This window comes from Strigops habroptila, chromosome 10 (genome assembly GCF_004027225.2).
Source record: "Strigops habroptila isolate Jane chromosome 10, bStrHab1.2.pri, whole genome shotgun sequence".
In the NCBI taxonomy this organism is placed as follows: domain Eukaryota; kingdom Metazoa; phylum Chordata; class Aves; order Psittaciformes; family Psittacidae; genus Strigops; species Strigops habroptila.
The window spans coordinates 10,543,785-10,569,172 of record NC_046359.1 but is presented as its reverse complement, the minus strand read 5'-3'; the positions used below and the strand labels follow the sequence as shown (position 1 = coordinate 10,569,172).

Here is a 25,388-nt window from a genome sequence, read left to right as displayed (position 1 = left end):
AATCTTTGATATGTTTTGGCACTTAAAACCTTTTGCGAACTGTGGATTGTTTCTCACTGTTAACGGAACATTCAACTGGCTGAAAATGCGCTTGAGTTTGAAAGCGCTATTATTTTCAGAGGAGCATCTTAATTTGCAGCATTCCAGATGAAGTAGTACGCAAAGGCTGTAACTTTGACAGAAGTTAATGTGTATTCTAGTATTAAAAGCAGCCCTGAAATGATTTATATAAAATACTTGAACGATTTTAGATAAAAACCAAAAGCGTAGGTTTGTATTGTTTTCAAAGCAGGAGTCGAAATTCTAAAGAGCCTAATTTTGAGCTGGAATATGAGGATCGCGGTAGTTCGGTGAGGATTCCCACGGGCACCTGACACCGCAGACCCGCTAACGCAGCACCTGCGGCGGCACCGGACGACGCGGCGGTTTCGTCTCCCAGAAGGTAGAGGAGGAAAACAGGATCTCCCGCGTTTCGGGTGTCCCGCTGCCAACAACTAAAGAAACACCTTCTCCGCGAGTATCCGCTACGGTTCCCGCGGTGCCAGCTCCCAGCGTCCCCGGGCAGGGCAGCCCCGCGCTGGCGGGTCCCCGCCGCCCCGCAACAAAATCTGCTGACAGGGCACGGCGGCAGCCCCGGCCGGGCGAGCACCGCCGCAGCCACCGCTTCTCCCCCCGCTGACGGGCGGCAGCGCCGGGGGAACCGGCCGTCTACCTGAGGAGCGCGGTTCCCTCCGCCTCGACCAGGTACACGAGGGGAGGAAACCTCGGCCGGGCCGTCCTGCCGAGCCGGGTGCACTGCGGCTTGCGCCGGCCCCACCGCTGAGCACCGGCGGTTCCCCCGCGCTGGCGGTCGGCGCCTTCAGGCAGCTGCCGGACCGAGGCTCTGAGCCCGGCGCCCCCTTTGAGGGCAGGGGCAGCCCCGCGGCCCGGCCGCTGCCCGCCGGCCGAGGGGAGGTGAGGGCAGGCCCGTCCGGACCCCGCCTTGGTGAGCGCCGCCGCGTCAGGGTCCATTCGAGCCGCCCGGGGCACGAACGATCCCCGCTGGTTACTAGCGCGGATGGGGCGAGGGGGGCGAGGGGCGCGAGTGCCGGGAGGGGCGGGCCGGGGCGCGCTGCCCGCTACCCTGCGGTGCCATTACGCTGACAGGCGGCGCGGGACAACGGCTCCCCAACGGCCGGCACTCTCCCGGCCCGAAGGAAGCCGCCGGCCGGGCTGGGAGAAGCCCCGCCGCCAGTTGGTGATGCCTGGTCCCTGCTCCGCTGTCGGAGGTAAGCTCCGACGGGCTTGGACCTCTCTCCGCCCGCCTTTCGGCAGCGGCTGGCGCCCAGGGCAAAGCGAGTTCGGGGCGAAAACGAAATATGTGGGGCGGAGGCTTCCAGCTCAGCCCTCGGCCCTGCTCCGCTCCGAGCCCGGCCTCGGGCTTCCTTCGGCCGGGCGTTCCCCCGTCGGCTGCCCCGCTGAGGGACGCCGTAGCGCGGCCCGCCGAGGCGCCGTGCTGCCGGGACGGGCGGGCTGCGGACAGGCTGGCGGGGCGGGGTGGCGTGGCGAGGCGGCGGCCGAAGGGCCGGCGGCGGTGGCAGGACGCGCCTTCAAGGGGAGCGCGGCTCCGCGGGAGCTGCGGGACGGGACCCCGCCCGCCGGGGGACCCCGCCAGGGACTCGGGGTGGCGGCTTGATGGGCTCCGCTGATGAGCGGCGCCGCCTGTGCCTGTGGAGCAAGGCCCGTGGCGGCCCCGCAGCCACGGCGCACCGGAGGCCAGCGTCTGAGGTAGCCCCTCGGGGAGCTGGACGCCTTGGAGGGCTGACGCTGAGCGGTGTGTAGCGGCAAGTGTGGTAAGGGGGAGTGACTGGAGGGGTGTGTGTGAAGCAAACACGTGTGATGTGGAGCATCGAGGAGGAACTGTGCAACTCCGCATGGCAACGGGGGTTTGATGCCCCACAGAAACGGAGGGGTGGCACTCTGGCACTTTGATCCTAGGCACCGCAAGGCGCCTGCCTTTTGATCTCGGTGGATGGAAATATCTGTTTAAAATAACGAGATCACATAGGGAGGATCTTTTTTTCTCGCGTGTCTCCCCGCGTTCCTTTTAGGTAGCGGCGGTGCCATCGCTCCCGTGTGCGCGCCGGTAAGGAACGGGAGGAAGGGCGGCAGCCGGCAAGCGCTGGCTCCGCCAGTGGGCGTTCTCTGGCGGCCGGGCCGCGGCTGGAAGCGGCACTGCGGTGGTTTCATCTGCCTCTTTGCAGGCGAGCACGGACATTCGGGGTAATATTTTGCCTCGCTCGAAGAAAATACAGATCGTTGCCGTTTTCTTGCTTTGAATGCGAGGTGGGAGCATGAGGAAAAGCGGACTTTAAAAGGGGATCGGAACCGCTTGGCGGTCAGTAGCGCCCTGTCCCCTCCGGCCTAAAGGGGGAACGGAAATGTGAGGATTCCGTGCGGGCGGGGAGCCGGGGCACGGAGGAAATACTGCCCGCGGGTCGCTGGAGAGAACCGAGGACCGAACCGCGGTTGGTTTTGTTTGGCTCCGTCTTTCTTCGGCTTTCCCTTTCGCTTTACTCCGGTATCTCTCCTAGACGTCCTGCCTTAAACTACCGCGAAAGGGAGGGAAGAGCGGAATCATGTCCAACCCGGAGAAGCGGATCTTATCCCGCCCCTCGGCCCCCCTGGCTGCAGCACCCGGGGAAAAGCCCGGCTCCGGCAGCCGCCCGCTCCACTCCCATGGCCAGAGCGGCGGAGGTGGAGGCAGCGGCGGGTCTCCTCCTCCTCCCCCCGCTCCTGGAGGCGGCTCGGCTGGCTGCAGCTCCCTCTTTCTCCTCCTAACAACCACCAGCAGTAGCAGGAGCCGCGCTGCAGGGACAGCCTCCTCCGCCGCCTCCGCCAGCATCGTCCCCAGAGCGGCAGCGGCTCCTTTCCTCGCTCCAATCCCCTCCTTTTCCTCCGCTTCTCCATTTTCCTTTTACTTCTTGCCGCCGCCTCCTCGTTTCCCCTCCTTGTCTTCCTTTAACCTCACAAGTCTCCAAGGGAGGGAAGGAGGAGGAGAGGCAACGAGAGCGGCAGGAGGAGGAGGAGGAAGAGATGTTGGCGGAGCAGCAGCAGCTCACTTGATCGCCCATCCAGGCGGCAGCGGCAGGAGGAGACTCTTCTGTTCTTCCTCCATCCAGGGCTTGCTGCTCCGTTCCGCAGCCGGCGGCCCCCGGCAGCACCACTCCCGGCTCCTCCTCTCTCCAGCCGCCTCTCGCCCGTGGTCCTACAATTCCCTCGGTGCTGCAGCAGCAGCAGCCCGCGGCGACGGGATCCGAGGCAGTGACGGCCCCGGCGGGAGCAGGACTCCTAGGCGGCAACAGCGGCAGAAAGGCGCCTTCTTCTCCTTCTCGTCTCCCCTGCTCCTAGGGCCAGACATGGAAGATGGATCTAATTCTACAAGCTGCTTTAGGAGGTTTACGGACTGTTTCTTGAATACAAGTAGGTACCGGGGCGCTGTGCCCGGCGGCTTGTCGCGCGTGTCTCGGGGGGAGGCGAAGGGCTGTGTCCGAGGTGGGGTGCATGCCTGGAGGTAAGAGCGTTTCTTTGTGAGTGGGGGGGAGAAGCAGACACAAAGGGGCCGTATACGTGGGGCGTGCGTGGACGCATGGAGGAGCGGCCGGGTGTGTGCTGAGGATGCACGGACAAAGGGGATGCTCAGTGTAACCGAGTGCTCTTTGTGGGAGCTGGCTGCTAACGCCTCGGGGGGTTCGGCATCGTTTCGGGGTCGGACAGCTCTACCTATATGCGTGTCAGCCTTTTTTACTTGGTGCATGCTTAATCTGCTCAGGAATGAGACATAGGGGAATGGAGACTCCCCCCCTACTTACTTGGAGTAGCAATAAGGAAGCATTATGGTATCGACAAATGACAGAAAAGCGGCGGCGGAGGACCGAAAAAGGGTGGAATGTATCGCTTCTTCCTGCATTCTCTGTCAGATATGCCGCACGCGTGCAAATTCCGTGTTTCTGATCCGGCTGTGGTACTGGGTGCCGCCTTCCCCGGCCGTGGCTCGTTGCGAGGCGGGGAAGGAGCCGGGGAAGAAACGTGCTCCTCGCTGGGAGGCTGGCGCTGTAACGGGGATAGTGACGGGAAAGCGGCATATCGGGGGCACCGAGGCTGTCCGCGAAGGGCGCTCCGCAGCGAGCCGCTTCCGCTGCCGGCTCAGCTCTCGCCGGCTCCCACCGAGACCGGGCGCGGTGTCGCGCTCGCCCCGTATCGGGAGGCGGGAGCGGGGCGAGAGCGGCCCCTCGGTGTGGGGCTCGGCGGGTGCCCTCCCTGCATTGGAGCGGGGAGCCCGGAGGTAGCGGGGTCCACTCGCCGGCTCTAGCCGTTAAGCCGGGTTGGGGTGGTGGTGGAGGGTTTCGCGTGGCAGAAACTCCCCGTTCATACGGACGCGGCCGGCGCCCCCTCGGGTGCCTCGCCCCGAGCCTGCCGCTGCCGCCTTCCCTCTCTGAGGCGTCTCACTGATACACCGTGCCCGCCGGGCGGGCGCCCCCCGGGCGGTCGGGGCTTGAGGCTGAAACCTCCCTGGTTCGGGCTGCCCCTGCCCTCTCACCAGCCCTCCCTCACCTCCAGCGGCCCACCGGGCAGTGTGCCGGGGCTCAGTTTGGTCTTGAGTTTGAAGAATGACCAAGACGAGCGTGCAACAGGGCTGAAATACTTTTTTTTTTAAATTAGAAAAACCCTGTGGTTTATTTTCTTTTTTCCTTGCCTAGTGTTTGATGATTGGAGTGATTTCAGTCAGCCGTGGGTTTTTTTCTTTGTGACAACTACTTAAATTTTAGTTCTGTGCTTTAGTCTTCCTAAACTTGCATGTAAATCTGTTAGCATACTTTCATTAGGTGGCTTTTTGGACACAGGTGACTAGCACATAGTTTACACATGTGTGTATTTTGGGGGGATATGAGAAGAACTACAGAGATATCAGCTGAAACCTCATTATTTGTCTTTTTGCCTTACAGCTTTCTTTAGCACAATAACCTGCGAGCGTGGTGAATAAAGATTACTATATATTTGCTGCATTGTGTTTTTGAAACTTTATTCAATAGTTGATTAAGTTACAGAGCCACACACTTGTTCAGTTTTGAGGCCTGAAGGAAATCCTAAGCTTTTCCAGTTTTTATTTTCTCTGTGTTTGAGAGGGGTAGCACACCGTTGTGCGTGTGGTACAACTCTGATGTTTTAAAGTAAGTCGTCTCGGGAGCAAGGGACCGAGCCAGGGAATGTGTGTGATGTAGGGCAGTTCGCTCCTATGCTAGACCGAGAAAAAGATGACACAGAAAACATCAGCTCTGTACAAAACACCTTTTTAAAAGCAGTGGTGAATTCAACTTAAGCTATTTTATGAACACTTGAACACAAGAGACCTGGTCATCTTTGAGTGATTGTGACCTCTGACTGAAGATTTTCCTGCAGGCAGGGAAGGAGCAGAACGGTTCTTTCCATGGTGAATTTACTGATGTCTAAGAAGACATGCAGCCTGTCTCTCTGTGTAGTCACTTTTTCATGCTCTGCAGACTGCTCTTGTGAAACTTTCAAGAACTTAAATGTCTGATATCTCTACTCCTCTTTTGAATGTGATTGAAACTCGCCAGTAGGCTCAAAAGGTGTTAGTGAGGTCAGACAGACATCCAAATGCATGTGTATATACATATGCATACACTTCCCTCCCTCCCTGAGTGATTGCTTAAGTCTGATTTCCTTAGGAAACCAGGCTGAAAAAAGGAGTGGAGGGAAGTCTAACAAGATACTATTCAGTTCCAGTGCAGCTACTGCAAAGAGCACTTGTCCAACTGTTTGGAGTACTGTGCACAGTCCTAGATACAGTGCAGCCAGAAGGCTATTATTGTTCTGTAGAAGATGAGATCACGTAGAATAGTGAAGATAATGTGCTGCATCTCATAGCTTTTGTTTCCTGAATTGTATTTTAGATTCTAAATCGTATGTGTATATGCATATATGCTGTTTGACTTTAAAGACAAAAAAGTCTAAATGCTTTTATAGGGAAACTGAAGAGTTCTGTAGGGAAGACAATTGAAATGAGCTCTCTTGGAAGGGAGATTTAAAAGTGACTGAACAGAATCCTTAAAACTAGAAAACAGTGAAATTGCTAGAGATGTATTCTTCTTTTTCCTCTGAGCTCTTTTGACTTGCATGCTGTCCAGTCAGGATTTTTTAGAAGGTTCTTGATATTATTAAAATTTGGGGTTCTGCAAAATTCAGTTTGTGCCATGTCTGGCTATTTTTTGAAGAAACTTACATGAACTACTTGAGGTGGTGTGATGTTTTTCTTAGCTGTTTACAATCTGTAATTTGGTGTGTAACACAGTGTTTTGGGAAACTTCTAGTATCTAACATCCCAGATCAATTCTCCATTAGAGTCCTACCGTATTTAAGATCCCACAAGCTGCCAGGGATTCCAGGTTTCTGTGAAATGGCTTTGTCTTCAGGGGTGAATCCCATGTTCCTTCTACACTCGAGGTTTTTCAAGCTGTGCGTATGTAGCACATTTTATCTGTGTCCCGAAAGTCTGCTCACAGGTATGAGTATTTTACAGTGTGGGAGCTTTCTGCTTATTAAAGTGTTATCAGTATAGTGATATTTTATACAGAGTTACCTTTTATCTGCCTTCTTTTTTTTTTTTTTTTTCCCTTCTGTGATGCTGCAAGTTTATCCTGCACCTTCATGTGCCAGATGCTAAGACTTCCTGATTGAGTAGTACTCTTAAGAAAGGGTAGATGTAGTAAGATCTGTAGTGTTGTGGAAGAAAACAGCAATTAAGGTTTAAATAAAGTTAAAAGTATTTCTGTTACTTGCGCTAATAGGAAAATTAATCTTGTCTTGAGTCTCTTTCCTGGTCTGTGTATTCATTACTTGTAATCAGGGTTTTTTAAGCCAAATGCTGATCTTCACCAATGAATCCCATGTGTAAAGGTGGACAGGGTTTGGTTCTACAGTTAAATCGTCCTTAAAATTTAGATGCTGATGAGAAAACAATTGTTTCTGGTTTTCATCCCAGGAATTCTGGCTCCACTTTAATTGAAAGCAAAATTGTCACTAACACGGTGTATAGTTATTATCATAACTGATGTCACTCAGTGGCCCCCATCAGGACTGGTGTTTCATAATACCACATTTTGCATTAACGTATAGGAACACCATGTATCCTGGTCTGAAGCATTGGCATTCTATTTAGGGGGATAACGGACCAATACATAGGGCAGACAGCAGGGAATAGCATGGAAAGAGAATGGAAATTGCAGGCACAAACATTAACAGTGAAAAAGGACTTGTTTGCCCAAGTCAGGTATTTTTACAAATGGTTATCTATAAAGCATGCAGTTTACATTTGAAATAACTAATCCTCTGTCCCTTTGACTCCTCAGCTCTGCTGCCCATGTTTGCCTGATGGCTTGCAGGTACCTAGCGCTCATAGGCCTTGAGAAGGAAGGTGGTGCCTTCACTGTTAACTCAGTAAGCTTGCTCCTCCTGTAAAATGGACTGTGGAACGTGTGATTATGCATGGTGGGATAGCGTAGGTGAGTTGGGAGATGGTTTCTTTTTGTCACTTGTGCTAGGAGGATGGCAATGCATTAAAGATTCTAACACAAGGTTGGCAGCTCCTGTCACCCTCTTTGTGTTCTCCTTCCTTTTGCTCATGTTTAAGCCATACTTGTAGGCTGGACATGGTGAAAACATGAAAGCATAAAGATGAGTTTTATTTCAGCATATGCATGACACAGTGACTTGATTTTGAAACAGTCCTGTAAATGCTCATTCCCACTAGTGATCAAGGGCATATACTTGGCTTACTTGCTTTTAAATCTTCTGTTGTGCAGATCAGTACAACGGTGTCTTATGTTCACTTTTAAGATTTTGTGCTATATGCTAATACAAATAGTTTGTACCTAACATTCAGTATTCTCAAATCATGAACTCAGTTTTTGATTTGGAAAATAAGAATGAGAGTCTGTGTGTGTGTGGATTTGTAAGTTGGAAATAGCTTATGCAGCTTGTTGGTCGATATTAACCTTATCTACGTGGTTGGTGAGGCTAATATGAGCTATTTTTTTTTTTAATGCTACTTTAAAAAGCATTTAGTTTCTAGTCATTATGTTTAATACTTTAAAATTCAGTGGTTTTTACAATATTCTAGTTTTTGCACTTTTGGCACTATAATTTATTCTAAAAGAAAGCTAAGATCATAAAAAATATATAAAAGGAAAAAGAGCTCTTTGGGGGTTTTATTTTCTTTTGTTTTTATACTCCCTCTGCTGGCTGTTTCGCTTACAAGTACCTGTACTCGAACTCTGTTACTAAATCTGCTCTTCCTTTACTTTTTTATGAAATGAGCAGCAATGTGTATTGATTTCAGTCTGTATTTAAAATTTTTTGAAACTCTGCAATTGATAAATGGAGAAGCACTATTTGCAGGAATGGAAAATCTGACACCTGGTTTGTGGAGCCATGTTTTAATTTTTTATTATACCTTCTATTGATTCGAACTCTGAAAACAACTGAATCTTTTGGTGCGTTGGCCACATCTTCACAAGTAAATATAACAGAAATAACAATTCATATATTGTTCCAAAAGATTTAGTTATGTTTCATTTATTGCAACAAATTTATTGCCCAGCTTTGAAGAACAGCTGTGGCAATACCTAAATAATTGTGCTATGGTTTGTTATGTTAAAAAAGCCAACATAATGTGCGTAATTAGCTACAAGGCTGCACTCAAAGTATTCTGCAGATGTAATGGATAATTTCTTAAGGTACTGGTTTTAGTACAGTGGTATACAGTAGTGTTAATCCAAAATACTTATAACACTTTAAAATTATAATTGCTGGGAACTTCAGAGATTATGTACAAGGATCGCTGTATATGTTACTGAAATGAAGCCGTTGCATTTCCCATGGGTGTCAGTTACGGTTAAAATTGATCAACATTTCTTATTGATATTTCTGCTAAAGATCCAGACTTTGCTATGTAATGTGTCCTCATTTGTGCTGGTACTTGGCTTCTCACTGTCAGAACTTGAAGAGTGCCACCTACTGATTGACAGCTCCTTGCAGTACTTCATTCCTTTGCCATGTGAAGGATCTCACAGCTCACTCAGTCTCTCTTATCTTGTGGGATGTGACAAGCTGATGTGATTGAACGTGGCAACTGTGTTGAATCAAGCCTCAGCTTTTACCTCTTCTATTAAGTGATGCTGTTTTGTCTTTCTAATTTGTTTCAAGGTGAGGGAACAGGATTTTCATCTTGGGACGTGGGCTTCCCCCTCCCCATGTCCCCTTTTTAAAAGCTTACGAAAAAGCGGTGTATTTCTGTGGTTTCATCATCACTTCTTACCAAGCTGTCGTAATTAGTGTGGGAGGAACCAGCCTGGCTGATGTTTGTAGAAGACTTTGGCTTCTGCTATGCCAGACAACGTACTGATGTGTTGTACACTCAAATAAGACAGTTCTAAAGGCAGGTAACAGACTCACAATTATGACCTTATTAACAAATGAACATTCTAAAATACTCATGATGGGGTTTTTTGAAGGGGAGAAGGACAATCTGGTTAACAAGTTCTAAATTTCTGTGGTAAATTGATGAATTAATCTTTACTTTTAGTGCACACTGGGAATGCTTTATATCACTTGGAAGTATGCTAGTTATGTTCTTAGGGTAAAAAAAACGAACAACCCAAACTTGGCAAAAGTATGAATTAGTTCAAGAAGTGTATAATTTACATATTTACAAGGAATTCCTTTATTTTTGAAGTTCTTTTTATATATCTTCTTCCCAGAGATTTACTGCCACAGGAAGCTTTCTTAATTCCCAGCTCTTTTGCACCTTTTTGTAGGTGGCATTAAGAAGAAAAATACTGTGATTCCAAATTTCATATTCTTTTGAAAAATACATCGATAGCAAGTTTTAGTCTGGGTGAGTGAGTTTAGGAATAACATATCACGTCATTAAGAGATGCCAAATCTTATGGGTCAGTAGGACTAGAATTGGGGTCCCTGTATCGATTGAAGGCTTTCCAAAGTAGTTCTGGCTCAAGAATACCGAAAGAGAAGGCTTTTGGATGTTATTTACTGCCTTAGAGAATTCATTCTCATTTCAGTGGTTTCTAATTAAAATAATAATAAAACCCCCTCAACAGAGAAGCAGTAGTAATCTTGCCTCCTTTGATATTGGGACCCGAGAAAGAGATTGTCAGGATCTGAGGCCAGTTAATCCACCTTCCTTCTGGAAAACTGAACATTTAATGCTTTCATTAGCACTTATTGATCTGATTCCTTGTTTCTGCATTACCAACCAACTTCTGTGGAGCTGAGCTGTACTTCTCTTAACAAAGTTTATTCAGCTGTTAATAATTCCAACATTCCTCTTTCCTCTTAACCTTCCACTTGCATCAAAAAGAAATCCCCTAATGTCAAGCCACAAATAGTTCCTAAAGGAAAGAAAACTTTTGCGTCTGAAGTTCTTACAACTTTGTACAGAAACCTTGCATCTCTAATCCTTCTGACCCATATGTACCCAAAATAGCAGACATTTTTGGCTGCTTACAATCATTGCCATGTTCACCTTAATAATACTGTTTAGTTTACTTCACCCTGTGAAATTTCCTAACTGGCAGGAAAGATGCCCCTTTCTTTGCCCTAAATACTTTAGTCTTATTTCTGCAACATTGGGGTGTTCTGCTAATTCAGAGAGTAAGATGCTTTGCCTGAATTATAGCAGTTAAGTGTGCATCCTGTTTATTCTTTTGTAATTTTCCTCAATGCCTAATTTTTATTTCCCCATTTTTTTCTTCTATAGTGTCTTATTTTATTTACTTCCAAACTGGATAAAGCTACTGTCCTCTTTTCTTATAAATCTTTGACTTATTCTTTAAAAAAAGTATGTGCTTCAGTATTTCACTAATGATTTTTTTTTTTCCCTAACACATAGCAGTTAAGTTCATGATAACTCATTCTTTTACTTACAATGTTTGGTTTTTTTTGTGTTTATATTTTGGTTTTCTTTCATGCGTACACAGATACCTTGGCAACTTCTCCAGAGCGAATTCTTTCTTGGAGCATTGCTTTGTCGGTTGTGCTTTCATTGCATGGCTTTCTCTTTTTTTCAGTTGTATCTGGATTTTTGGCTTAATCTTACTTCCTCCTTGTTCACGCATCAGCTTATTTTAGCTGATATTTCCTTCTTGATTGGTAAATTGGGTTGATTTTGTTTCTTGCTGTGGTGGGCCTCTGTTTTACCCTATCCTTTTCACAGTGTTCATATTTGCCCCAACTTCTTTGGTTGTGTGAACGCACTACACTACTGTTACTCTTCTTCTGGTGTAGTTCACTTCAGCTGTATTGTCTATTTATTAATCTTACTTATTTTTGTAAGACTAAATTTTGCATGGCAGTTTGAAAACTCTCTCTCTGTGCTCTGGATTTGCAGTGACTCATTGTATTTCCTAATCTGCCACTGTCTGCCCAGCCCTAAGTGTGATGTCAGTAGAGTTTTTTTTTCCTTGCTTTTTTAAAAGCAAACGTAGGACTGAAAGTTACTGTTTGATGTAACAGGAAACTGAACTCATCTGTTCTCAAAACAGGCGCTGCCTTAGCCAGTATGCTCAGGTTTCATCATGCCAGGCTCCTGTGTCTCATGCTTGTGAGCAAATCACTTTCGTGTGGATGTGTGTCACTGTTCCTGTTTCTTCAGACTTTAGTTTTCATCAGTAAAGACTCCTGAGACAACTATCCTCAAGTTTTTCCATGTATCTTGAGTCTTAAATGTAGTTCTGTGGTCTTCATTTCATGATTATGAATGCAAGAGGGTCTTGGGAGTAGAGGTGTCCTTTTGAGAAGTGCCTTCAACAGATGACCTGCAGTTTTCTATGTTTACAGAACAGTGCATTCCCCTTACAAATTCTGGCTTAGCTTTTGTGGTGGCAGAGAGAACAGGATCATCTGGCATGTTGCAGGAACTTTCATTGGCTGTTTGTGGGTAGGAATGTGCTTGTAGATTGCCTTTCTTTCAAACCTTTTTTGGACTTGGATCTATATGCAGTGCTTACACTTTTGAGCTAAACACAGAGAGGACGTGGGCTTGAGCTCCAGCCCTGCCCATTCTGCTTAATTTTCAGTGTGCTTCTTGGTCCTGTTTAGACAGATGCCAAACTGTCTGCATGTGTGTTGGGAGAAGGCAAAGGGGAGCTCTTCCCAAAAGGCAGTGGGAATAGTACTTGTCTCTTCTGACTGTGTGTAAGGAGAAGAGTTTAGATTTGTGGACACAAGCTGTGTCATGCCCCTTTGTGGCAACAGTAAAGAACAGGCTTTGGGCTGTTTTATTTAATCGTGTAGGGACATAACCATATGGACCAGCAGAAGCATCTTTATACTGTTTGTGGCACTAGAGCAGACCTCGTTTTTCCAGACCAGGTTCTTCTAGCGAATAAACCACAGGTTCTACAAAGTCCTGAATGAAAGATGGGTCCAGCGAATAACGGACCATTGCTGGAGGCTTGCTGCCTGACTCAGTACAATTATTTAGCTTGTCTGTCTTTGTTTCCTCAACTTGCTGCTTTGGAAGGCTTCTTAAAAGCTGTGGCTAAATTAAGGCATAATTAAATGTTCATAGGGAACGAGAAGACACAAAGTTTGTATGTTGACAAGGAACAACCGTGTGTGTGTGGTGATACTACATATGTTATGTTAATGAAAAATAGTGGAGGCTTATCCATCTATGGCAGTAGTATTGAAGGGGTAGAAATCAGAAATAGAAAAAGAAGATTGGAATGGTAAGAGAAGTTTAACATTTTTATTGCTCAAAGGAATGTGATTACAGCAGAAGAAAATGTTTATCCTTATAGGGAAAGCTATTTGTAAACTCTGAGATATTTCTTTTGGTGTAGATGAAGGACTTGATATGTAAATATCTCCCAGCAAATGATCAAATTTTGAAGAAATCTTTTCACTGAAATATAGGATTTCACTGAAGTATAAGATTACATTTCGTTTAAGTGTGAGGGTTATTTTTTTTTTTTTAATGTCACAAATGCTTTCTTTCTGCTTAACCATGATGTTTTTCCTCTTTTTAGAAAAAACTTGGGCTTGGTAAATCTTACAGATTTTATGAATGTACTTACAGCTAATGTTTTAGTGTATTTCTTCACCTTTTGTAGCTTAATATTACCGTGTTATCTTCACCAATCAGCCAACTGCTATTTAACAATCTCTTGTTTATGCCAGCTGGCCATGTCATCTACCACTGTTACTGTTTTACTAGGTCACTCTGAAAGTTTTACTGTTCTACCTTGTGTTTGCTTTTTTTTTCCTGCCCTTTTTTTTTTTTTAATCTTGGAATTTAATAGCTTACCCACATTGTTCCTGGTTTTTTTAACAGTTTTTTAAAGCTTAAGTATAAATACTTTTATGTTGGCTTTAATATAATTTTAGTAGGTTTTAGACCTCTCAGAGATGAGCTCTGGAAGGTCTACTAGTGGCAGTTGAAATACCTCACCTATGTTTCTCTGCTTGAAGTCACTACCAGTTCAGCAGAAGTAGCAGAAGAAAGGCTCAGACACAATGTCTGTCTTCCTGACCTATGATACATGCAGAAGTGAATGTATGCCAGTATATTGAGCTGTAGGCTGCTGTGACTGATGAAGGACTATAAAGGTGGCTGTAGGTCCTACTTGTGTGCTGGTAACCTCTAGAAGCAGGTTGTAAGAGGCTGTTGGGAGCAATGAGGACATAGTTACAACTACTGGCTTTGGTCCCCTTTCTGTCTGTTATTGCTGTTGATGTTAATGACCCCAAAGCAAGCTGTTTCAGGGAACTGAGATGGTTGGTGCCTGTTAACTCTCTCTGGTGCAGGGTAAGTTTTCTGCTGGTAAACCTTTTTAGTAATGTACTCACACTCTCCTTTACCAATGATGCTGTGACTCAGGTTGGTCAAACCCCTTTTCTGGATGTTTTTGAGGGAAAGAATAGAGATTTAAATTATACATTACGAAACAATAAGGGTGGTGAGGCACTGGAACAGGCTGCCCAGAGAAGTTGTGGGTGGCCCATCCCTGGCAGTGTTCAAGGCCAGGTTGGACGGGGCTTTGAGGAACCTGGTCTAGTGGAAGGAGTCCCTGCCCATGCAGGGAGATTGGAACTAGAAAAGCTTTAAGGTCCCTTCCAACCCAACCCATTCTATGATTCTGTAATAAGTTCACTGTGGAGTCAGAGGATCACTAGTGCTGATGGGAAACCAAGCCACGTCAGCATGCTGCTGAGAGTTGATGAGAGGATAAACTCTTTCGTCAGCATGTTGTGTTAGATCAGCTTGGCTCTGCTTGGTACACTTACGCCATAGTTTCATGGTCATTTGAAGTTCACATAAACTAACCCTCCTGTTTAAAGAAATGGCCTAGTTCTTCCTCCTTAAGGCTGCCATTTCCTGTAGTCCTCCCTTGTGCAGGCACATTTGTGTGGCCCCGTGGTGATCTAGATTGAGGAGCTGCTCTCAATTAGACCAGAATTAAAAAGGGGGAAGATAGATGCCTGAGAGAGTTCATAAACTTGTGAAAATGAGTTGGAAGTGCATGTTTAAAACATGTTATTTAAGGTGGACATGTTATTTGTTTCCCCTTCAGAGATGGTGAAATAGCATGATTTATCTAACGTAGGTTTGGCCATGTTGTAAGTCAGCTTTATGAAGGTCTCTACTTGCATGCTCATTGCCTTTTTTTGTTTTGTTTTGTTTTTTGTTTGTTTTGGTTGGTTTGTTTTGGTTTGTTTTGTTCAGTTTGGTTTGGTTTGTGGTTTGTTTTTTTTTTTACCCACCTGACTTTTGCGTTGCTTGCCCAGTACTTTACTAAGCCCAGAATGTGCATGATGTTGATGATAGAAAGTGTTACTCGGCATCTTCTTTTTTTACTTCGCAAACCCTGAATCCTTCTGATTCTATAGTGAAGACCTTCCACAGAGTGTGGATTTGCTAATTGACTTATGGGTTTTTCTACTGGTGGTGGTTGCATGGAAGTTTTGTGGGCATAAAATAATTTTCTTGTACTGGGGGGCAGTAATAGACTCTTGTCACTTGCAGATTACTGGAGATTGCAAAAGGGATTAGACAGAAATACAAGAATATTCACTAGACTTGTGTATGTCAATAACTGGAAATAATTATATTCATCACCCTTACCCCCACACCCTGGTGAGTGCTGGGTGAGCACAGACTAATTCTCACACCAAACCTGGAAGTTTTCTGAACCAGGAGGTTGTCTAAAACTTAGACAACACGGACACCTCTGCCATCATTCCAAGCAGTTGGAGAAACCATTTGAAATTAGGTGATTAGACTCCACAACCTGGATTCTAATCTAGAGATCACATTGCCAGACAACATTGCTTTAATAATCCAAGGAGAATGTTGCTATAGCTTCCTGTGAATTAATTTCTTGTGTTTATCTTTTTCTGTAAACAGCTTCCAGACACTGGAGATCTAGGAGCTTTGAATGAAAAACGTAATGGTGCATTGTTCTCTTCCAGGCAACCAGTGAAACCAGTTTAAATGTACTTGTATTAAAACCATGAAGTGAGGTAATGATTAGTTTTGATTAGACCTACTTCTGCTGCTGCCACTTTTCACCGAGAGAATTGTTGGTTTAGCAAATACAGTTATATTCATTGGTAAATGGTAAGAACAATAAAGATGACAAGTTTACCTCACGAGCATCGGTAAGACCGGAGGGAGAAAAAAAGATGAAAGAGAAGACAGAAAGGAAGATATCCTTCAGATGCTTCTAGACTGTATTTGCAATTCATAGTTTTCTGGGCACTTACCATTTTCTGCCTTATTTATTGATCTGGAGCATAAGAATTTGTAGCTGGTTTACTTCACCTGTTTCAGAGCATAGTTTCTTCCTCCTGTGTATTTACTGGTATGGTCTGGCCATGGCTAATTGTGGCGCAGCCAGTGCGTTGCTTAAAGAGTGAAGTATTAAGCTGTACTGAAGGAGAACTGCAGTTCAGTAGTGTGGGGGGTTTTTTTCTTCCTTTTTTTTTTTTTTTTCTATTTTGGTAGATTTTTTCGAAACTCAAACCCGCATCTTTGTATCAGTTGGGAAATCTGTGTTGCTATTCACTACAATTTCCATGCAGAAGCATGGATAACGGTGACTTGCTGTCTTGTACTGCTGGAGGTTATATGTTGTCCTTTACTTACTGGTGTCTTTTATATTGTTTGCCTGTCAACATCTGAATGTTTAGTCCTTCAGTTTTATCAACTGATCAGCTGATGCACAGATCAGTGAACTATTTGAATTCAGGCTTGGGATTTATTTGTTCAGTTTTTAGCAGTTTATTTCTATCTCACACTTGTTCAGTAATAATGCTGTTCTAAAAAAACACCCAAAACCAAAACAAAGAGAACAACTATATGAATTATTTTGGTAAAACACTATAATACAAATACTGTCGTCTTACTGCCATAATGCTTGCCTTTTTTTTTTTGAGCGATGTGCAATTTGGGTACCACCCGAAGTGCTGCTCTCGTATTTTACGTCTTCATATTTTCAGCTGCTTTGCTTGCATAGTTTTTCTGCTCAACCCTGCACCTGTGACAGAGTAATTAAAATTAAAACAAAGACCAATAACCTCTAAACACCAAGCAGTTTGGTGAGCATTAGATCTGAAGACTGGATGTTCCTGCCGCTTTGTCTTCTCTGTTTCCTCCACCCATTTCTTTCTGCCTAGCCTTTGTGCTGCTGCTGAACCTATGCTATCTCACAAAGTGGGTGGAACTTCTGTTCTCTTTCAGTGCCGCTTGTTCATGTCTCTGGTCTTCCTAGCTGCTGGTTTTCATGAACTCATCTGATGCATATATTGTCTGGTCAGATTTGGTTGCCATTAGTCATAAGGTCAAAATGTATTTGTAGGGGCAAATTTTGTAGCAGAAAAGCCAGTAAGATAATTGCGTGTCTTGTTTCTTTTGACCTTCTAAAGATCTGTTGGACTTTTGTTGTTGTTGCATCTTTATTAGTTCTTCTGGTAGCATTGAGGTTCTATTAATGATGTCTCCAATTTCTTTGGATTCCTAAAATTTTTAATGTTTTATGCAGAAGGCAGAGATACATAGCTTCTGGGGGGAGAGGTCAATGATGTTTTTAGTAGCTTCTTCCTTCTCAAGTGTAATTTACCAAGGGACTCTGCAATCGAGTCATCATGATGGGAAGTGCATCTCAACTGATGTAATGCATTTGTGTTTCCTGGAAACAGAACAAAATCGCAGCTCCACTCCATTTAATGCAAGATTTGTCATTGATTTCAGTTGCCATGATATTTACTCCTATCATTTGATCTTTTTGTTGTAACGGGTTGTTCATGCTTTATGAATCTGATTTCCTGACATCAGTCCCTCAAAGCAGTGTTGAAAGTTTTTATTCATGAGAGTATTTTTACAAAATATTTTGAAATGTGGCACAGTCAAATCTGATTTCAACTAAACTTCTAGTCTCTTCCTCTACAGGCTGTGCTAAAACAGGGAATCAACATAATTAATACAGCAAGAGGAGCTAGATGCATAAAGCTGGATGGACTTGATAGATAAATTCTTCAAATAGATTAAATATTTATCTAAGGCGTATTACTCCTGTCAGGAATATATTTTCTGATGAAGATGCATTGTTTCAGTCTGTCTTGGAGACTGAAATGCATTAAGTTGGAACAGTATAACCTTGATCCTCTCTGCTGCAACAGTATGTGTTTAAGCCAAATCACTTTGCTGTATTAGACAAAATAGTTAAAGTAGTGTATAAAAACTCGTTTAATCTCAAGTAGAAACACACTGCATTTCATCACTTGCAGAAATGCTGTGCAGTTTTTCAAAGATTCAAAACAGAAATGTTCAATAACTACTTGTGAATGTTATTTTTTGGCCTCTGGAAAATCATAGATCAGAATGGTTAGGGTTGGAAAGAACCTTAAGATCATCTAGTTTCAACCCCCCCTGACATGGGCAGGAATGCCTTACGCTATGATGTGTCTTGCTCATAATGGCTGTCTTGCTAATTTCTTGACATGGCTTCCTCTGTGTTGACTTCAGAAAAAGTAAGTTATGGCAATATATAGAAAAATATGAGCTCCATGTAATACAAGTGATTGCTCTGAATGCTAGGGGTGTCCGAATGTCATAACGGTGCTGTGATGGCTCTGTATTATTAAAAATGATGGTAATTATTTTTGCTGTTGATAATTCCATGTGCTGTTTTATAGCCCATGATCTCAAGAAGTTTGCAAGTCATGAGCTAAACCTTATGGGAGCCTTGATAGGAAGGGAATTGTAACTAGACAGACAGTTGTTCTTTCTGTGTCCCATAGCGCAGAAGACTCAATGGTTTGTTTTTTATATGCTTGACTCTGCATAAATCTTGCTGAACAAAACTTCTACAAGTGTTTTAAAAACAGTAGGATAAAATGATTTTGTAAAATAAAACAAAGTATATTTTTGTAACAGCTTGAAGATATTTATTCTGTTTATGGTCATTTTGTGGCTGTTTGCTTTCCAGGCCAAAGATGTGTTTGCGACTCAAATCCCAATAAAACTCTCTAAACAAGAGTTGGATTCACAGATGAGAATGGTACATAGATTTTTTTCAAGTAGACTTTTTTCTTTTAAGTGAGGTGATGTGTCGCCAAATGCATTTGTGAATTAAATGAAGACTGATTTAGCTTCATATTTCAGGAAAATGAAAAGACACTATGAGGTGGTCTGATCTAATCAATAAGGTATGTTAAATGGTGATAGTTCTTTTTTCAAATGTTGGTGTGCTTAGTTCCTAACAATATCATCTGAAACAACTGTCATTATTTGTCTTTTTCAGTCATTTAAATCATATTGAACCACTAGGTTTCTCATATGGCTTTTCTGTAAAATCATACATTGGCACAAACTCAATGGCATGAACTGCATTTTGTGTTTATAAAGGAAATGCAAATCAAGGGAAAGGAGGGAATTGCAAGCTGTGATGGGTTTTTCTAACGAAACTACTACTCAGCTCTTCTGCTGATTTCTCCTTATGTGCATATCTGACAGAAAATGGAAAACGGCTTTCCTTCGTTATATTCCCCATGCTAAAAAATACGGCCTTTTTCCCTGCTGGCGGGGATGGCAACTCATATTTTGCTTATGAAGGGATTGTGATGTTTTTATGGAAGATTTAAGAAAACAAAACATTAAGTAGCTGTTTTACAAAGGGACACCAGTCATAAAATGTACTAGAGGTGTGTTTCTGAATCATAAGTTGCATTTTGGACTTGAAACAGACTTTTAATTCCCCTAGTGTATCTGGCAGGTATTAAAAATGAGTTAAGGACAATGCTGATCCTGTAACAGTTGAAATGTTACAGCATTGAGATGCTTCTGATGGGATGCTGCAGACAGGCAACTCCCTGCTTGCCCTTCAGCCAGCTGTGCAATGTTCAGAGCTGAAAGTCTGTCAACATTACTTTTTTTTGGGGGGACACTTGTGGAAGCAGGCTATCAAAGCTCTCTAGCAAACACTGAGAAGCTGCTGGAAGAATGATTTGGAGAAGGACAGTTCATTTAATTAACTTAGTTTTAGGTTTTGAGGAAAGCAGAGTGAATCTTCCCAAAACAGAATATTTGACATCTGAGTGTGTTTTAGTTCATTATTTTTTTTTTTAATTATTTTTTTTTCCCCCTCCTGTCTTGAAAGTGGAAAGCAAGAAGCTGCTGTATTTCAGGAAATGAATATCTGGTTTGCAGCATATTTAAGACCTCTTTGCCCTTCCAGTTCAGCTCACAGCAGTAGTTTATACTCAGGCACTTGCTATGTTTGTCTTCGATTCAGCTGAATTTTCCTGACTCCTTTTTAAAAGTTACAGCGACTTCCCTGTCTTTGACTCAACAGATGGGCTTCTGACGTCTTTGAAAATCAGCAGGCTTTGTGAAAAGAAATGGTAGTTGCTGTTCTGAGGCTGTGGTGAGGAAACAGTACTGTTGGTTATGGTTGGGAGACTGGAGTCCAGAATATGGTCACAAGCTAGCTTACCATTCTACAGCTTTTCTTTTTAGTATTTACATAATTGTATGTAGACAGCAGTTGTTTTTCAGCACTGTGGCATTTTGAAGTGGATTGCTGTGCTGGGCAGATGAAGTAACCCTTCATCTGACTGATTTAGTGGAAGAAAGGAAATACTGCTTTTAAATGCTGCTGTTAAACTGGGAACTGCTAGAGCTGTTGTAGTTTCACTTAGTCACCTCCTCCCTTCCCTTGATGATTTGAAGTTATGCATGGTTTAGATTTAGATTTATGGTAAATATATTTTTCTTTACTAATGTATTGTACCTTTGCCAAGTTCCTATGCATCATTCATTTAGAAGGTGGGCAGCTGGTGGAAACTAGGGAAGGAAATAGAGTACTACCAAGTGCTGGGAACTGTGTTTTTAACAACATAAACTGATCTGTTCATATCCTCCTAAAATACAGAGGTGGGATTCCTAGTGAGATGAGATGATGGCTGTGCCTCCCCTAGGTTTATCTGCTGAAAGAGTGAGAGCTTTCAGTGGATTTTTCCTCCTACCAAAACTTGCACAGTATCTTTTGTTAATTTATTCTCACCACAGCCTCTTAGTAGTTGCAGTATCTTCAGGAAGAGGGTTTTTTTGGTTTGTTGTTTATCCCATTGAGACTCCATTTCAGAGGAGACTTTTCTCTGAAAGACCAAACACCTGCCCCCGTGTTGACAGCTTTTCCAAGGGAGAGCAGCTGTCAAATGAATGGGATTTGATGGTTTTATAGATACCCATAATCTTCTTGAGAAATATCAAGAATGGATGTCTAGCAGTTACACTTCTGTGACTGCTTTAAGTAGCCATCTTGCAGCTATTTATTGTCTTGACTAAAGCATAAAGGGCTGCTTGATTCTACTGCAAAGTGTACTTTGAAAGATTAACGTGCACAGGATGTGTTAATAAGAGGAAAACGGAAGACAGCAAGAAAGCATATAAAAGAAACAAGATAGAATTTCATAGTTTCCGTGCCAATTAGAAAATAAACATAGCTGGAAAGACAATTGGGACATCAAGAAATGGAAGGGGCAATAAGGCATTTTCTGGCAGAAAGGAAGATTTAAAAAATCCCAACGAAACAAAAATAGATTATGACACATCAGTTCATATCTTTCCATTGAGGAGATAGTCACATCTACTTAAGTTTCTGAAAGAAATTCTGCCAGTCATATTTACTGCGATAGGTTCTTTTCCTCTGTTAGGAGGATATAGGGACTGCAGTTATTTTTTTTTTTTACTGTGTAAGTAAGGCGTGTTCTTTATTGCAAACAGCAGCTAGTTTTCTGGTAGATGCCTTTTATGGTGCACTTAGGATTTAATGCTTCCTTAATAATTTCCTTTGTTGCAGCTTAAAAAGACAAAGACCGGCCTGCCACTAAGTTTCTAGGCAGCTGAGCTGACTGTGTGAGAGGGGTTTCTTTGCAGGATTTCCAGTGTGGAAGGAGGATGGTGATTTTTCTTGGCCATTTAGGAAGTCTTAACCTACTTGGACCTTGAATCTATTTTTTCGAGCTATTTGGAGGATAGATTCTTTGTATGTATGTTTTTTTACTAAAGAAAATGAGTTCAACTGCAGGTTGAGCATGGAAAGGCAAAAGAGCTTTATAGACACTCGAGTTTTAGAGGGCAAAGTGTTTCATACCAATGGTGTTCTTCAGACTTTAGGTTTATATAGAACTGGATTTAAATATTAGCAATGGCAGGGGAATATCTGAGGCTTTACTAAAAAGACAGATCAGAGATATTTCTTGCTTCCTGTTTCCACTCTTTCAGTGTAGCTGAATTTATTGATGTGTGATTTTTATTTTTTTTTAATGTACAAATAATATTTTTTTTTCTTCCCTCTGCCTAGCCCTAGGGGCCACAGCTGTCTGCCCTGTAACTTTGACTGTCATCATTAGCACTCTGTTATCTCACATGGCTCTGTGAGGTCTTTAATCTTCTATATAATTGGTGGTGGCAATTGCTGCAAAAGCTGTAAAGGAAAAGCATCGTTCACCTTTGTGTGAAAATGGATGATTGACGAACTCATGAATGTTTCCTCAGGGCTCTGAACCCAGTAAGTAAGGCAGAGTACCTCAGGCAGTCTAATTTCCTGGCTTGATAATACACTGGGAAAAGAGCCATTTGTTGTCTTCGGGGTTGTCCATATATGGACAAATCTTTTGCCGGCCTAAGTAAAACCAGTCATCTTTCAGGAAAGAATAGAATGTTACAGGATTTTGGAAAATGAAGGTTTTATAAGTGGAGGTCTAGCTTAAAATAATCGATGGTTGTTCGCTTCAGTGCGCTTCAAAACAGTCCGGGCTCAGGTTTGTATCCTGGAAGCGTGTTAGAGAATTGCAGCTATAGATGTTAAGCATGTAAGTGTGCTTCCGCTTACCCTAGTTGTTTGGCAGCCTTTGCTTTGAGAAGGACCAGTGCTGGTGCTGGGGCAGACTAGACCTGCAGGCTTTCACTGCTTTTGTATTTAGTTTTGAATTGAAGATGAGGAAGGCATTTAGGATGAAGTTAAATACAAGAAAGGTTATTTCTTTGTCCATATGTGCCTATCACTAGTTTATCATTGAACAGACCTTTAATAGTATTCCTTGTTGATCTGGAGGATCAAGCTGATCGTGATCACACTGGAGATCCAAGAACAGCTGAGCAGTTCTTGAGTTGACTGGAGAATTGTATTGTTATTTTCTAGTCATTGAGAAAGTTTGGGGCTTATGTGGGATCCCTCCTGTTTTTTCTAAGAAATATGGAGTATGTGTGTGGGGAAGCAGTGAAACAGTTTTCTCTCAGATGGATCCTAAACCACCACAAAATGAGCTGCTTTTAGCTGTTGTTGGAATGCTGTTATCTCTGTGTTTCATCAGATGACAGACTTGAGGACAGGAAGTGTGGGGGTGAACAAGTCAGACTCATGGTTGTAGATTTGTGTTTTATCTTCTAATATAGTTTCAACTGGTTATAATATTTTTGTGTTTAATACCTTTGTCCCACGTGTAGTAGAAAAGACCTTGGCTTCTGCTGAATAGGGACCACAGAAAGAGTCCTTGATTTCTGATAAGGGATTGTGTGTAGGACTTGTCCCGGTTCTTGTGTTGTCAAGCCCACAGGTACCCTGGTTAGGACACTGGTTTACCTATGACTTGGGGTAGATCACACAGTATACGGAATAGCAGAAATCCTCCTTGAAACTGTTGTATTGCTCTGGAGGTTCGCTTAGAGTTCTTGAAAGTCTTGAAGATGATGACATTTTTTGGCACATTAAAGCCCAGAGAAGCTTGCTTTCCCCCCCTATTTCTCTCCTACCTGTTGTACTTGGAAGGACAAAGTATATAAGAGAAAGTAAGCAAGGTTTATTTTTTTTTTTTTTTAAGGGGTGGTGGGAACAGAGGAGCTGATTTGCTTTAGGCATCACTGAATATATTGCTTAGATTTGACAGATGCATGAAAATGAGTGATCTCTCTTTTTGGCAGTAGGTAGGAGTCTTCCCAAAAGTAGGGAAATCTCCTTAAATATTTTTTGTTGTCTTAGAGGTTGGGTCAAAAAGGGTTATGAAAATATCTTTGGCTACTGAAAGTATTGAAGTTTCAAGAGGGCGAAGAAGGAATGGATGGAGGAGAAGAGCAGCGTGCATCGTGTCTTTGAGACCAGGGCGTTTTAAATGTTATAAACGAACAGTGCCCAGATTGACTGCATTGCTGGGCAGGACATCAAATAATGCAGTTTCCATAGTCTCTGAATGTGTGAGATTCTGCAAGCTTAACTCTATTCAATCAACAGGAGATTAATGCGGGTCGAGCGCACCATTTCTGGCCTAAATTTTAAACCTTGATTTTTTTCCATGCTGTAGGGAAATTGCTTTGCTTCTTTAAGTATTTTATATGTGTATCTGAGCAACAGTGACTTCTGATGTGGTTTGTTTCTGTTTTGCCTTTTAAAGTTAGCAGTGAGTGTTTCAGTTTCCTGGTCATTTTAACGTGCTTTCCTCTTACAGAGTTGACTTAGGACCCTTGCGCAGATGTTCAGCTGTTGAAACTATTACTGCATTTTCTTGTATTTCTTATTAAATTGAACTAGTTTAAGCCTTTTCCTGGTTTTACTATAACAGTTTTTTGCTGAAAGCAAAAGGCAATGCTTCAAAAATATTTTTTTATTACTACCTCCTGCTTTCAGAAATACCTAATCACCTATTGAGAAGAAAATCCATATCTGGATCCATAGCAAACATTGGACCACTTTTTTACTAGGTGAAAATTTGGGGTTATGTTAGGTTCAACTAACAAAAATCAATTGAGCCAGACGAAATGAAACGTTTTTCTTTCCTCTTTCTTTATACAAATCTGTTTGTTGAAGATGAAGTTTACAGTATTATTTGATTTTTCAAGAAGAATATAAAAACATGAATAAAAATAAGGTGTATGTTAATTTTATTTTTTACATTTCACTTTTTTTTTAATGTATACATTACGCTTTTCTTCATACATTACACTAATACTTAGTTTGCATTAGGTAGATCAATTAAATGGTATATTAACCATTTCTGAGCCATAGGTTGGCTGCATTCCACCTCCAGCCCAAGCGCTGCAATAAATTTATCTAGCACTAAATTGAAGATATTGTGACTTGTTAGTGAGAAGCATGCTATAAAGAATAGCTTAATAGTATTTCAGATTTTTCAAATGAAAAAGTAACCATATTAATTATCTGCATCTGTCCTATGTATATTTTTTCACTTTTTCTTACGCTTCTGCATTGTATGTAGTACTTACCAAGATCCAATTTCATTCTGTCCCTGGCAACTTTACTGTCTGTTTTGTGAGATCGCTTTTTGAATGTCTTCCTTCTGATGATGTCCCAACTCAAGTGTAATACCGCTGCGTGACTGTTGAACTCGCCCAAGGTTTGTTTTGTTATCCATACAGCCTAAGACCTTGTCTTCTTTCCAGGCTGCTACATGCTGACTCCACCTTTTCCTCATCTCCTCATCTATTCCTTCAGCATCATGGCTGTACTTCAGGGCTGTGTGTGCAGGTCTGCTGGAACCTTGGCTGTGATTTGAAAGAGTGAGTTAGATGATTGTGCAGCTTCACCCTGAATGTCCACTCACAGCTAGTTTAAGGAGAAAAGGAACAATGTCAGTGGGGAGGTTGCTGAGGAAGAGCATTTTGGGCCATGGGCTGAGTAAGAAAGTCTAAGGATTGAGCCATGGAGCAAGTGGTTTCAGCCTAAATCTAAAGAAATGTGTGATCAAGCGGAGAGAATGGCAAGGATTTGGAACCAATTTATATGATCAGA

General features: G+C 43.1%; 1 protein-coding gene across 1 annotated transcript in view; it reads left to right on the top strand.

Moving 5' to 3' along the window:
• The first annotated feature begins 2,618 nt into the window (after window positions 1–2,618).
• PDE10A (phosphodiesterase 10A) overlaps window positions 2,619–25,388 on the top strand; it is a 172,071-nt gene continuing 149,301 nt past the window's right edge. The window contains exon 1 of the mRNA XM_030499761.1: window positions 2,619–3,462. Coding sequence (XP_030355621.1) covers window positions 2,619–3,462 — 844 coding nt within the window. The remainder of the gene's footprint in view (window positions 3,463–25,388) is intronic.